Here is a 14,267-nt window from a genome sequence, read left to right on the forward strand (position 1 = left end):
TGGCAGTGCTGGGGATGAAACCCAGGGCCTCACACACACGAGGCAAGTACTCTAACACCCCGGCTCCCCGTTCGCCTCTTCTGAGGCCAGGAACCCTGCATCTGCAGCACATGCACCAGACCAAGGGCTGATCCTGGAATCCACACTGCAGCCTCCAGCCAGGGCCTGCTGGATCCCTGACTTCTGATGACTAACGAAGGCTGGGTGACCGGCGGAGCTGGGTGTGCGCCGTGAGTCCAGCTGGTCTGGGGCTCAGGACACGGCTCCACCCGCCACACCACCCCACTTCTCCAGGCTGTTTATCCCTCTGTAAAGCAGGTCTTTGGGCCCCCGGAGGAGACCCCTGGCTCCAGCCCGGCCCCCCAGTCCACAGTGCGTGTGACCCGCATGAATCGCAGGTCACCTTGGGCTCGGCCTCAGGCCGCAGTGGAAAGAGGCTCTGCAGGCGGCGCATGCGGGGTGGGAGGCTTTATTTCACGGTGGGGAGCCTGGACAGAGGGCGGCAGGCGGGGTCGGAAGGGCTGGCGGTCAGGGGGCTGGGCGGGGGCGGGCTGCCCCAGGCCTACTGAGGAGGAGAGACTGAGGCCGGGCGTGAGCCCTGACCCGCGGGGCGGTGGGGGAAGGGTGAGAGCTGGGTGGAGGAACGAGGGCCCCTCCTCTGGGCTGCACCCCATTTTCCTCCTAGGGGGCCTCAGTCCCTCCTGCTCTCTGGGCTTTGTGATCCCCAATCCTGGCTGCCCCCAACCCAGAGGGGGCCAGGCCACAGAGGACTGGACAGGGAGCTGGGGAGTCAGGAGTGCAGGGTGGGGTCCACGGTGTGCAGAGGAGTGGCGGCCACCGGGTCCCTCAGTTCCTGGCAGCGATGACCACAGAGAGTGCCACGCCCCCCAGAGCAACAGCAGTCGCCCCGAACAGCCACTTCCAAGGGATGGACTGTGAACAAAGGGGAGAGGGGATCACGACGGCGAGGGCTTCGGAACCGGCTTCCCAGCCTCGGCTCCCACCACGGTCCACACAGGCCCCCTGGGAGCCGCACGCCCGCCCAGGGCCCTCCAGAGTCGGTTCCGCCCTCTGCCTGTCCCGGTCAGGGCAGGGCTGAGCCGGGGTCCCAGCTTCTCCCACCACAGCCCAGTGGCAGAGGACTCTGAAGCGTCCCCCCTCTGCCTGACGCCCTGTCTGTCGCCACAGCCCCACCTCAGGGCCCCGTGCCCGCAGGCTCTGCTCACCCAGGCGCCCTTGCCGGGACACTTGGCTGGCAGTCGGCTGGGGTTGCCCAGCATTTTCCGGTAGAGGGCCGTCTCTGTGCTGCGCTGAGCCGCGTGCTTCTTCACCAGCTTGGACAGCTCCGCGTGGATCGTCTGTGGGAGGGGGGCGTGGGCAGGGCAGGCGTGGGCAGCGGCAGCCACCCAGATGTCACTGCGGTCGCTCTGCCCTCCTGGGACATGAGAGCTCTGCCCACCCACTCTGGGCTTCACCAACGTGGGAGCTGCTGTCCCCACTGCCCAAAGGAATGGGGTAGATGGTGCAGAGCACAAGACAGCCGGGAGAGGGGAAGGTTCCGGGAGGAAGGCCAAGACACAGGCTGACCAGGGCGGTGGAGCCCTCAGCCCTTGGGAGTCCTGGCAGCATGAGTCCAGACTGCCCACGTGGGGCCATGAGGCGTTAGCAAGCTGGCCAGGGGCCTTTAGTTGCCCATCCCCCTGCCCACATGGGAACACCAGAGAACCACAGCAAGGAAAACTTAGGGCAGATTGCAGGCAAGACTTCCCAGGTAGCCCCACAGAGCAAGTCCTTGGGACATCCCTGTCCTGCTCACCTTGTTGGAAGGTTCCAGCTTCAGGGCTGCCCTCAGGATGGGAATGGCCTCACTATATTCGCCTTGCTGAGCCAGCACCTGTGGGGGAAAGGGGGAGCGTCCCTGGGGACCCCGCAGGCCTTGCTCTCTTTGGAGACCCAGCCTGCCCAGCTCCTGGACACCTGAGCAGCCCTGTTCATCTCCAGCAGCAGCCCAGCTCCCAAGCCCTCAGCTGCCTTGACGCTACGGCTGGCATCGCCCGCCCCCAAGCCCGCCCCCTCCCGTGTGTCTGGCTCAGCCTGAGCTGGACGCCTGGGTGCCCACCGCGCCTCCTCCTTCCCCCACTGCCTCGGCAGGCCTGCAAGGCCCACGGGACACTTCTAGGGTTCAGGCCAGGCACGTGACCCAAGGCCCTGATGAGAGCCAGCCTGAACGAAGCGGTACCGCGGGGAGGCCGTGGTAAGGAAAGAACAAAAGCCTGGCGCTTGGGGGCCGGAGGTGGGGTGCGGGAGGGGCAAGGACCCCGAGGTAAGGTCATGGCCCAGAGACACAGCATCCCCACACCACCGTGCATGCCTGGGTCTTGAGTGCCCGCCTGGATCTAGCCATGCCTGAAGCCAGCTACCCTGGACGTGGCAGTTTCATGAACCAACAATCCCTCTCCTTAGCTCGAACCTGAGTGCGCTTCTTTCACTTTCAACCAGTAGATGCCCTACAGCGCCCCCAGATTATAAGCTCTTAGAAAACAGTTCACAGCAGCCCGGCATGGTGGCACATGCCTGTGACTCGCGAGGCTGAGGCAGGAAGACTGCAAGTTCAAAGCCAGCCTCAGCAACATAGTGAGGCCCTGTCTCAAAACAAAAGAAGGGTTAGGGATGTGACTCAGTGGTGAACCCCTGGGTTCGATTCCTGGTACTAAAAACAAAACAAAAACAACCCAGCAACAGCATTTTCTTCCTCCCCTTATTTATTTGTGGGACTCTGCATCCAGTAGGTGCTCAATGAATGCCAGCTGGAGGGAACTGGCCAGGTCTCTCACAGCCAGGGCAGGCCAGATGTTGAACCAGTACATTTACTGAGCACCCACTGTGTACCTGGCCTGGTATGCAAGGTTAAAAGTTCAGCAGTGCGCAAGAGACCCAACCTCCACTTCCTACAAGTGGAAACAGACAAAGGTAAGACACCTCCGTGTGCCACTTATCAGATGGTGACATGGGAAAAGTGAAGACGTGGCAGGGCAGGCGGATGAGGCGGGCAGGAGCGCCTCCTGAAGCGGTGACTCAGAGCAAACACCTGAATAGGAGCTGGGGGTGCAGCTCCCTGGTGGAGCCTCGCCTCACGTGTGAGGCCCTCGCTTCTGTCCCCAGCAACCCCCCCACATACACACACATGGAAAAACAAAAACAAAACCTGAACAGGACCAGAGAGACCCAGGCAGGTACCTAGGGCGAGCCTGGGCCAAGGTCCTGGGGCAGGTGTGGGCCTAGAAGCAAGCAGGCAGGAGGCTGCGTGGGATGGAGAAAGGCAGAAGGTGACAGCAGAGGTATTGGCAGGAAGGGGACAAACAGATGACTCAGGGTCCCAAGGGCCACGACAGGACTCAGCTCTTACTCTGAAGGCGACAGGAGTCACGGAGATACGCAGGAAGAGCTGCCCTGGGCCAGGGGTGAAGCACCCAGGAGCTGGGCTCTAGCCTCGGCCAAGGAACTGATGGACCCGGGCTGGACCCGCCCCCGCCCGAGCGCCAGCGCGCGCCCACCTTGCCCTTCCGGAAGAGCGCCTTGATGTTGTCGGGCTGGTGCTCGAGCACCAGGCTGCAGGAGCGCAGGGCGGCGCGGTAATGGTCCAACTTCAGCTGCGAGGCCGCCAGGTTGTTCAGACACTTCACCTTCAGCTGCAGGAGCTGCTCCTCCTCCTCGAAAGTCATGTCCACTGTGGAGGACAGCGGTCACTGCACCCCGGGACCCGCTCCTCCAAGGGACGGCTGCCATCCCCGGTGCAGAGCTCCATCCACCCATCTGACAGGGGACCATGGTCACACCTTCCCCAGGGCTCGTGTCCGACTCATGGCACCTTAAGGAGGGAGTGCTGGAGGGGCTACGTGGACAGGTGTCACCTGCCATCGCCCGTCAGGTACCCACGCTCCGTAACATCCCCACTGGCCCCAGGCTCGCCAGTCTGGAGGGACCCTGGTCTGAAGGCAGGCTGGGGTTCCTGGCGCTGAGCGTGGAGACACGCCTCTGTGGGGGCAGTGGTGGGGATCTGACCTAAAGGTACTTGGTCACCTTTGGCGCTGGACGTGATGGCCTTGATGGCAAGGTCGTAGGAGTTGGCGGCCAGCACGAAGTCCGCTCGCTGGTAGTGGGCGTTACCACACTCCCGCTTCCGGTTGGCCAGGGCCACACGCTCCTGCCCCGTCAGCATCTCCAGGTCAGGCCCGTCCACGGCCGTCTTCAGGGTGACCTCCAGGCACAGGGCCGCGTGCGGGGGGATGTAGGGGCTCCTGCTGGGGAGGTGGGGCAGGCGGGGCGCACTCAGACCCGGCGGCACTGGCCCTCACCCCAGACTCGCCGGTTGACTCTGGGGCGGGAGGGAAGGGCCTCAAGTCCCGCCTGTGCCCCATGGCCACCCCTCCCCAGTGAACCACAGGGAGGTCACCTTGCCACCCTGCAGCGTGGCTGGGCTAGCAGGTTTCCCTCCCTCAGCCTCAAACCCCTCTTCTACAAAGCGAGCAGGTAGATGGGGAACCTGGGGGACGCCCACAGCATCCGTCACCCAGCTGGGACCCACAGTAGCGCTCACCTGCCCTGGGGGCCGTAGCAGTACTTGGAGTCAGCAGTGACCATGGCTGTCTCACCCACGTCCATGAGCGGGACACTGAGGTCCAGGGCCTGGGTGGACAGGGTCAGGGGGCTCAGGTACGGCCCAGCCCAGCAAGGTACCCACCCTGCCCGCACCTGGCTCCTCCCTCCCCCAACCTGGATGACGTCGCAGTCGCCCAAGGTGAACACCAGCTCCGGCTCCTCCTGTACCCGCGTGCCGTTCTCCAGCGACATCTGCAACTGCACGGTGACCACCTGCCCCTTGGATGGTCGGCTTGAGCCAGGCGGGCCTGGGACCAGTGTCTTCTTTCTCAACAGCCCATTCCCTGCCAGGAGGAGGGGATGTGAATGGACTCAGATGGGAGCCCCTCGGGCCCGCCCAGCTCTACTTGCTGCAGAAGGCGCGAGCCAAACACAGGCCACCACCGACAGGCCAGGTGACCCAGGAGGTTGCACACTGGGCGTGACAGGGCAGACCTCTGTTTTGGGGGTGCTGGGGATGGAACCCAGGGCCTCGCACGTGCTAGGCAAGCGCTCCACCGCTGAGGCGCCTCCCCCAGCCCCAACAGGACAGATTCAGGAGCGACAACACTGTGCTGGAAACTGGCCCATGAACAAGAGCTGGTCTGGACTGAGAGGTCCAGAGGACAGACGCTGGAGTAGGCCCTCCCCAGCTCCAAATCCCAGCCCCGGGATGTCTGGGCCTCCGTTTACCCAGCCATGAAATGGGCCGACCACAGGGCCTCCCAGCGGTGCCCAGTAGGCCTTGCGTGGCTTGCAGAACCTGCATGCTATGTCTCCACCAAGGCACCCTGTGCACTGAGCTAAACAGTTAAGTGGAGTCAAAGGGCTTACAAGCAAAAGCAGCCCGATGCCCCCATAATCCCACAAATGAGACCACAGCCACCCTCTCAGTCGCCTCAGCTGATGTCTCTCCCACGCCCCAGGCCACCACAGGACCCACCAAACAGCCAATGCCAAGGAAACCTGAGAACCAGGCACAAGGTTCAGCACCCTGCCGCCCACTGTCACCCCACGGCAGCTGCTGGGATGATGGCTTCCAGCACCCACGTTAGATAGCAGGGAACAGAAGCAGAGGGCAGATGACCTAAGTGGGGACACGCAGCCCTGCTCGGGTCTCCCTGGGGCTCTCCCAAGGCATCCACAAAGCAGCCCTAGTGAAGTGAGGGCTGAAACCTCGGGGAGGTCGACCGCCAGGTCTGCGCCAGTCACTCACGTTCCCACGGTGGCCTGCACGCTCTACAATATTTTGCAAGTCTGAGTGGATCGTAGCCTAAAGATTAGAGATACTGATGGAGCCATCCTTATTCTGGAGTATTCTAGAAAATTCCAAATTTCTGTGCTACACCCCTACTTGTACACACCTAGCATTCAATCTGAGAACCAGTGACCCAAGGGATCCCTGGATCTTAAGGTTTGTGGGCTCTGATGATGAATGTGCCAGAAGTCACAGCCAGGCCCTGCCTCCTCTCCTAGGGGGGACCCTGGGCAAGCCACATCCCCTCAAGGGCTGTTTCTCTGACTGGAAATGAAAACCCCAATTCTTTTTCCTTTTTTTTTTTTTTTTTTTTTGTTTTCTGAGGTGCTGGGAGGGGAACCCAGGGCTTCCCACACACTAGGCAAGGGCTCTACCACAGTGGGTGCTAACACTCCCTGCCCAGAGGTCCCAATTCTGACCTCAGAAAGCGGCCACACGCAGACAGCGTCACACTAGTGCTCTGAGGGAAGCGAGCAGCTCTCACACGAAGGAAGAACAACTTGCCAAACTCTACTGCACCCAGGGAGGCTGTGTGACCTTGGGTAAGTGTCTTTGCCTCACTGGGCCATTTTCCCATCTGTTATATAGGGAAGGAATTGGTCCAGGGTTGCTGGAAGGATCCAGCTGCACGGGACTGGTGTGAGCCAGGGTTTTTAGAGGGTGTTGGGGATGAACCTGGGGTGCTTTGCCACTTGGCCCCATCCCCAGTCCACAGGTATTATCAATAGTGGTGTTGACTTACCATTTATCATAAAGACAATAACTACTTAGTGTACTGGATGCCAGGCCTAGCGGCAACATGTTTTCCACAGAATATTAACATTTCTCGTTTTTAGAATTCTGAGGGGAGGGGTAACTTAAGTTACTTTCTTTGCAGGACTTCTTTGACATCGAGAATGATCATGAGGGGCTGGGCATATAGCTCAGTGGTAGAGCACTTGCCTAGCACACTCGAGGCCTTGGGTTCCATCCCCAGTACTGCAATAAAAGGGAAAAAGAAAATCCTCCCCCAAATATAATAACAATAATTGCTAATGGCACTTCACAGTTATAAAGCATTTTAAGAACAATAATGAAGTCAGCCAGGGTAGTTTATGCCAAAGTCAGCCTTAGACAATATAGTGAGCCCTGTCTCAAAACAAAATTAAAAAAGGGCTAAAAGTGTAGTTCAGTTGTACAGTGCTTGCCTAGCAGGTAAGAGGCCTTGGGTTCAATCCCCAGCATAAGGGGAAAATAATAATGAGTACTGTGAACCAGTCAGAGAGACGAATAGGACATTCTCCAGATCTATTTGACCTCAGGATGCATTTCTCAGGGACGGGCATATGTCAGACAATTGCCCAAAAAAGGTGCAGTGGGGGTTGGAAGCTGCTGGCAACCAGTATGCTGGCTGTGTGGCTCTGGGCAGGTGACTCAGCCTCTCTGGGCCGCTGTTAACAGCTCTGGGAAAAAGAGACACAGCACGTGGGGTGTGTGTGTGTGTGTGTACGAAAATGAATGGAGTTCATGAACATGAAGCATCTTAAGCAGTTGCCATTGGATGGCAATCACCATAGTTACCAGGTTACTTTCAACCCTCACAGCAGAGAAGGGGAAACGCGGCTCAGGGGATGAGAAGGCCTGGCCCAAGGTCACTCTGCACCTGAGCTGTCTGGGCCCTGCAGATCAACCCAAAGCACCCTCGCTCCTTACCCAGGACGTCCAGCCACTCTTCTGGAGCCGGGGCTGGGGCAGGTTCAGGCTCCATGGCAGCCAGGAATTCTCGGGCCAGCGCCCCAGGTTGCTCAGCCTCCTCCAGAGGGGACTGTCCCATGTCCTCGAGAGGTGGCAGCTCACTCAGGTCATCATCCTCCTCTTCCTCCTCTTCTTCCTCACCCTCTGCATCCTCAACCCCATCCAGTACCTCAAAGTCTTCAAGTGGTGGGACACCAGAAGGCGGTGGGGCAGTGGACTCCGAGGGCTCAGCACAGGATGCCATACTGCAGGGGGGACGGGAACTGGCCCTGGCAGGGTTACATATGGGGTAAGAAACCCAGCGAGCCTCTCGAATTCTCTGCACCACCCATTCCCTGCATGCTGATTGCCCGCTCTGTGACTCAGGAACTGTGGCCCTCAGTTTCCTCATCTATACAGTAGGTACAGCAACAACCCAGGCTTGTTGAAATTAACAACCCACGCATCAAGCCCTGAGCATCAGTGTTAGCTATTATTAGAGCTAATTATTATTTAATATTTATAAACAGCCCAGGAAGTAGGGAACTCCCCCTTCCACAGTTGCAGAAAAAGAAACTGAGGCCCAGTGGGACAAAGTCATGTGCCCAAGGTCCCAGAGCAAGCCAACAGCAGAGGCAGAACTGAAACCTGGGGTTCCAGACCCTGGGGCCTTATCTGATTAAATACCAATAAAGAGTCACTGAGTTTTTCATTTGTTTGTTTTTGGGATGGGGACAGCCCCTGAGGCCTTGGGGAAGCCATTTTTATAGCCTCTGAGCCACTTGTGCAGTTGAATCATTACCAGGGCTTTCCACTGCCAGCTGTCCCAGCTCCCAGAGACCCCTCCCCACAACCACCCGCACCAGCCTCAATCACCTAGAATCCCCAAGCCTTTTTCCTTCCACGCCCTGAAGCTAATGCCACCCTGAAACAACAGGGACCCCAACCCCAATTCCCCCACCAAGGAAGACCTTTCTCCAGCCATCCAGCCTCCTTTCCAACCACTCAAAGCAGCTTTCTGAGTAGTAGAGACCCCCCCACGGCATTCCACAGCTTCTTCCTGGCCCCGGGCCTGTCTCCCCAGTCCAAGGCCTGTTGGGAGCCCCCAGTCCTGGCTGTACTATCACCAATCGAGGCCAGGCCCCTTCCCCCATTCTCCAAGCTCAGAAGAGACCAAGCCATCACTCACCACAGCATCCCCTCCTCTACAATCCTCACCTGCCCGGCTCCTTCCGGGATCAGGCCCCTTCTCTGGGACCCTCCCAGCGCCCACCCCCACAATCCCCCGCGCCCACACAAATGGGCCTCCCACCCCAACCACCACCCCCAGCCAGGGCCGGCCCCCCCACCGCCGCTCTGTCGCCCCGTAAACACCCGGTGTCCCCAGACGTCTCGCTCCCGATCGCATAACACCCTACGCTCTCCAGACGCCCCCTACCTGGGTCTGGCCCTCGGTCAACCACCCACCCAAGCCCCCAACGCCCCAGGCCGGTCTGACGCCACTAATCTGGGGCCCCGACCCCCGCACCCCTTGGGCGCCCCCAGCCCAGCACGTCCGTGTCAACAGCCCCCAGAGCGGCTCGCCTCCGCCCCCTGTGGCCCCTACCCCCTGCCGCCAGCGTCTGGCTGCGCCCCCTAGGACACTACCGACCCCCGCGCCCCCAGCTCGCCTCCCCCACGGCCCCTCGCCCCGCCCATCGGCTACGGCCCCCGCCGCGCCGGCCTCGGGTCCAGCCCAGGCTAGGGCAGCGCCCAGGGCCGGCGCAACCCCGCCGGCGCCCCAGGACACGTGCCTCCGGCTCCGGGACCCCCGCCTGGGGTCCTGCGCCCCCCTCCCCGCCCCCAGCCGCGGCCGCCGCGCCTCGGGAACCAGGTTCGGGCGCCCGGCCCCGCCTCCGCCGCGCCCATTGGCCGCCGCCATCGCGACTGCGGCGTCCATTGGCTCGCCTACACGTCCTTCCCGGGCGCTGGCTCCGCCCCCTTCCTGCTTGGCTCCGCGGGACGTTCTTAAAGGGGCAGAAGCTTCTGGGCCATTTGGGGCGGGGGCGAGTGGGCCCTAAGTTAGACTCGGTAACGCTAGTGATCACCGCGCAGCGTGGTGCTGCTCCTGGCTCCCATCAGAATTTTACCCTGCTTATCTGCGAAATGGAGAAAAACACCCATCTCCTTGCACTCTCACCTTTGCGGCTGTTGGGAGAACAGTACCAAATGGTGTTTCCTTAAGTAGAAGGCTTGAGGGTTAGGGCATCTATGGGACTGCTGGACAGCCACCCCGAAGCCTACTTACAGAAGTGGACCCGAGGCCCGGAAGGGGAACCACGTGCCCAAGGGCACACAGAACCCCCGCCTTCCCCCCCCCCCCGCCCCCCCAGCGCCCGGAAGATTGCCTGGTGCATACACGAGGCGCTCAATAACAGCCAGGTGGACAAGAGAGCGAGCAAGACCCCTAGAAGTTCCTCCTCCATGCACCCTCTGCCAGAGGGTGATAAAGTGCCCCGGGAGAAGGTGGCACCCTCGATTAGAAAGATTTTTATGAATTTCGTTTTGAAAACGGGGCACACACACCTCACCAGCTCTTGTTTTGTTTGTTCCCAGCAGGTTACCCTTCTAGAATGACCTCCTTCTTTTGCTTTGCTCCCAACCCCACCCACCTCACTCTCCCATATCCCGACAGGGATTTTTCTCCTGTTTGGTGCCCAGTACCTCCTTGAACAATGCCTGGCACCTATGGAGTTCAATAAATTAATGAATAAATGAATGAGTCAGAGGTTGACCTTTGGAGGTAGCTGTCACTGGAGGCAGTCACGATTTTTGAAGGTAACTGGCTTCTCAGATCAGAGTTCTGAGATTGCCTCCCACAGGAAGTCCTCCCTGCTCTCAGGGCAAAGCCTGTACCCCACTAAGCTGTCCTCCTGGCTTTACAAAGCCCTTCTTCACAACTGGCTCACTTGTGTTAAAAGTTTGAGTCTCCTCTGCCTTGCCCCTGACACTGGAAGATACCACCAGCAGCAGCCTGGGGAGGCTCTGTCCTTTCTAACAGTTGTAATTCTGACACCTGCTCAGTTGTCTGGCAGAAAAGCCAGATGGGGGACCTGGGGATCAGAAATCACAGTCCAAGGAAGGCAGGCTGGCCAGCCAGGAGAGTTGGTGGGGCAGCTGGGATATGGGAAGTCACCCAGGAAGGGGTCAGTCTTAGTTCTGAGGAACTACAAACCTCAGTGTAGAGTGGGGCCACTTGTCCATCCATCCATCTGCACCTCTGTTAAAAGGTGGCTGGAGGAACTGCAGTAAACGGTGCTAAAAAAGTACACAGTAAATGGCTAAAATAAATATAAAAGCACCACCCAACCATAATAATAATGACTGATATTCATTAAGCAAGAATCATAGGCATGGACAAACACTTCATGCATATTTAATTTTTTTTTTTTTTTTTTGGTACTAGGGATTGAACCCAGAGATGCTTTACCACTGAGTCACATCCCCAGTTCTTGCATATTTTATTTATTTATTTATTTTGCAGTGCTGGGGATCGAACCCAGGGCCTTGTGCTTACAAGGCAAGCACTCTACTGACTGAGCTATCTCCCCAGCACTCATATTTTATTCAGAGACAGGGTCTCACTAAGTTGTTTAGAGCCTTTCTAAGTTGCTAAGGCTGGCTTTGAACTCTCTATTGTCCAGTCTCAGCCTCCAGAGCCACTGGGACTACAGGCGTGAACCATTGCACCTGGCTAATCCTTTCTTATAAGATAAATATTCTGATATTTGGAAGCCACAGGACTAACTGCATACAGATTGTAATGGTCATGTTCTCCCAATGAACTAACTCTTTCATTACTATGATGTGTCCTTCTTTATCTGTTTCTTGCCTTAGAGCGGACTTTATTAGGATAGCGCTCATGCTCCTTTGGATCGTGTTTTAAATGTTCCACCATTTTGCCTTCCATCTTTTTGTATCCTTATATCAAACACACATCTCTTGGAAGCAGCAGAGAATTGGGTTTTGCTTTTGTTTGTTTCTTTGTTTTTGTTTGTTTGTTTGCTTTGGTACTGGGGATTGAACCTAGAGGTACTTCACCACTGAGTTACATCCCCAGTCCTTTTATTTTTTAAATTTTGAGACAGAGTCTCTCCATGTTGCCCAGATGGCCTCAAACTTGGGACTCTTCTGCCTTATCCTCCCAAACAGCCATGATCATAAGTATCCAGCTGAGTTCTGCTTTTTGATCTATTCTGCCCATCTTTGTCTTTCAGCTGGGTTATTTGGCCTGTTTATATTTAATGTAATTATTAACATTTTGGAACATAAATCTGCCTTGTTATATGTTTTTTTTCTCTGTCCCACCTGCTTTATGTTCCCGTTTTCCTCCCTTTTTATTTGGTAAGACTCTTCCTAATTCTTTTTTTTTTTTGAGACAGGGTTGCAGTATGTTGCCCTGGCTGGTCTCAAGCTCGCAGGCTTAAGTGAGTTCTACCCATCTCAGCTTCTTGAACAGGCATGTGCCACATCACCTTATAGATAAAGACACTTTCTTTTTTTTAATTTTTTTTTTTAATTTTTACAGACTGCATTTTGAGTCATTGTACACAAATGGGGTTCAACTTTTTATTTCTATGGTTGTGCACGATGTAGATTCACACCATTCATGTAATCATACATGTACATAGGGTAATGATGTTTGTCTCATTCTTCTATCTTTCCTTCCCCATCCCCTCCTGCCCCGTTTTCCTCTATACCATCCAAAGTTCAATAAGGACACTGAAGCACAGAGAGGTTGATTACTTTGTTCAAGGTCACAGTGATAAAGGACAAGATGGAGCAGGTCCCTTCCCCCACTGGGTTTCGATTCCTGCAGGGGAGCTGGATATTGCACCAACAATGATGCAGATAAGCATTTGATTGCAGCTGTGATGAATTCTATGTAGGAAATGAAACTGGAAAAAATTGCAAAGGACTTCTAATCCCGAAATGTGGGCTGCCTCCGGCCCCAATGCCCCTATCACTGGGTTGGCTGGGCGTTCCCATCACTTCCTATCCTTTCCCTTGAACACAAAAAGAAAAACATTTTCTGGTCACCAGTCCACTATGTAAAACATATTTGGGGCTAGCCAACTCTCTTTTGGCCTTGATATACAGCCCCCACTCCTTTCAGGACCCTCAGAAATGTTTCCTAGCTTTCAGCAGAGCCCCAGGGACCCCCTGAAAAGCTTGGTTTCTCCAGTCTGCTCAGATTGTCATTCTGCACCCCACCCCCACCCCCGCCACTCCAGCGTCCCTCTCTTGGCCCTGGCTGCTGCCCAGCTCACTGAGGTCCTGGATTCTGATGAGGGTCAGCCCACACTGTGCACTTACTCCTGGATCCTCTGTTCTGAATGACTAGCTGCACCTAGCAAACTCCTAATCTTCCCTCAAAACCCCACCCAGATGTACTACTTCCAGGCAACGTTCTTTACCTCCAGAGCGAGCCCTCTGACCCCACTCCTCAGGTTCCCCCAGGCTTGACATCTTCCTCCCTTTCCAAGCATCGATGCCCACAGGAGTGTGTTTCTGACTCCACCTCTCCTCCTTCTCCTCCAAGGCCAGCCAGGGGTGAGTACTCTGGATCCCCGCAAGATGACCAACACCCAGAATGGAGGGGAAAAACATTTTTGGGGGGATTGAAGCCAGGGGTGCCTTACCACTGAGCCACATCCCCAGCCCCTTGTTTTTTTGTTTTGTTTTTTTTTTTGAAGCAGGTTCTAAGTTCCCGAGGCTGGCCTCAAACTTCCAATCCCCCTGCCTCAGCATTCCCAGCTGCTGGGATTTCAGGCACATCAGTCACTGTTCCTCAATGGAGTAAAAACAATTTTTAATTGTGGAACATATCAGAATCCTGGCTGGCATTGAGTTTGTTTTTCTTCTCTCTCCTCTTCCTCTTCTTCTTCATCTTTCGGTACTGGGGATTGTACCCAGGGGGCACTCTACCCCCCCCCCCGCCCCCATCTTTATTTTTGTGGCAGAGTCTCCCTGAGTGGCCTAGGCTGGTCTGGACCTTGTGATCCTCCTGTTTCAGCCTCCTGAGTCACCGGGCGCTGCCACCATACTGGACCATCAATGACTGAAGGCAGCAGAATGTGGGGACAATATTACCTACAGTTTACTTAGGGCTCATCACAGGCCAAGCCTTGTTGTAAGGATTTCACTGCATGATTCATAAGGTTAAGCCACTTGCTCCAGGCCGTGCGGCTAGGATGTGACAAACCTGCAATTAGAACGCAGATAAGTCCAATTCCAGGGCTTTTAAACAGGTGCCTGAGAACTTTTTTTTTTTCTCCCCAGTACTCTGCAGTACTGGGAATTCACCTCCGGGCTGCGGTACCCCTGAGCTGAGCTACATCTCCAGGCCTGTTTATTTTTGAGATAGGCTCTCCCTAAATCGCCCAGGCTGTCCTTGAAACTGGGATCTTCCTGCCTCAGCCTTCTGAACATCTGGAGTTACTGGTTAGTGGTTTTTATTCTTGGCCCTCCACATCTGTTGGCTCTGCACCCAAGGATTCAACCAACCGTGAAAGAAATATATTCTTTTTTTGGCAGGGCAGAGGGTAGGGCTCCTTCTGGGGATCTAGCTCAGGTGCACTCTACCACTGAGCTCCATTCCCAGTCCTATTTATTTATT

At 56.5% G+C, this 14,267-nt stretch overlaps 1 protein-coding gene across 3 annotated transcripts; it reads right to left on the reverse strand.

The window, feature by feature from the left end:
• Positions 1-453: 453 nt before the first annotated feature.
• Positions 454-9,916, reverse strand: Fkbp8 (FKBP prolyl isomerase 8). 3 transcript variants are annotated; one of them, XM_047532421.1, is made up of 9 exons: positions 9,789-9,916; positions 7,589-7,899; positions 4,774-4,943; positions 4,598-4,686; positions 4,081-4,301; positions 3,555-3,727; positions 1,817-1,894; positions 1,227-1,358; positions 454-933 (listed from the first exon to the last, which is right to left on the reverse strand). In XM_047532421.1, the coding sequence occupies exons 2-9, from the start codon at positions 7,872-7,874 to the stop codon at positions 847-849; spliced, it is 1,236 nt and encodes a 411-aa protein (XP_047388377.1). In that variant the 5' UTR covers positions 7,875-7,899; positions 9,789-9,916; the 3' UTR covers positions 454-846. The 3 variants fall into 3 exon arrangements, with proteins under 3 accessions (XP_047388377.1, XP_047388378.1, XP_047388376.1); XM_047532422.1 differs by lacking the exon at positions 9,789-9,916 and adding an exon at positions 9,403-9,520 and having other exon boundaries at positions 4,081-4,298; XM_047532420.1 differs by lacking the exon at positions 9,789-9,916 and adding an exon at positions 9,403-9,520.
• Between the last annotated feature and the right edge of the window lie 4,351 nt (positions 9,917-14,267).

Source organism: Sciurus carolinensis, chromosome 17 (assembly GCF_902686445.1).
Source record: "Sciurus carolinensis chromosome 17, mSciCar1.2, whole genome shotgun sequence".
Classification (NCBI taxonomy): domain Eukaryota; kingdom Metazoa; phylum Chordata; class Mammalia; order Rodentia; family Sciuridae; genus Sciurus; species Sciurus carolinensis.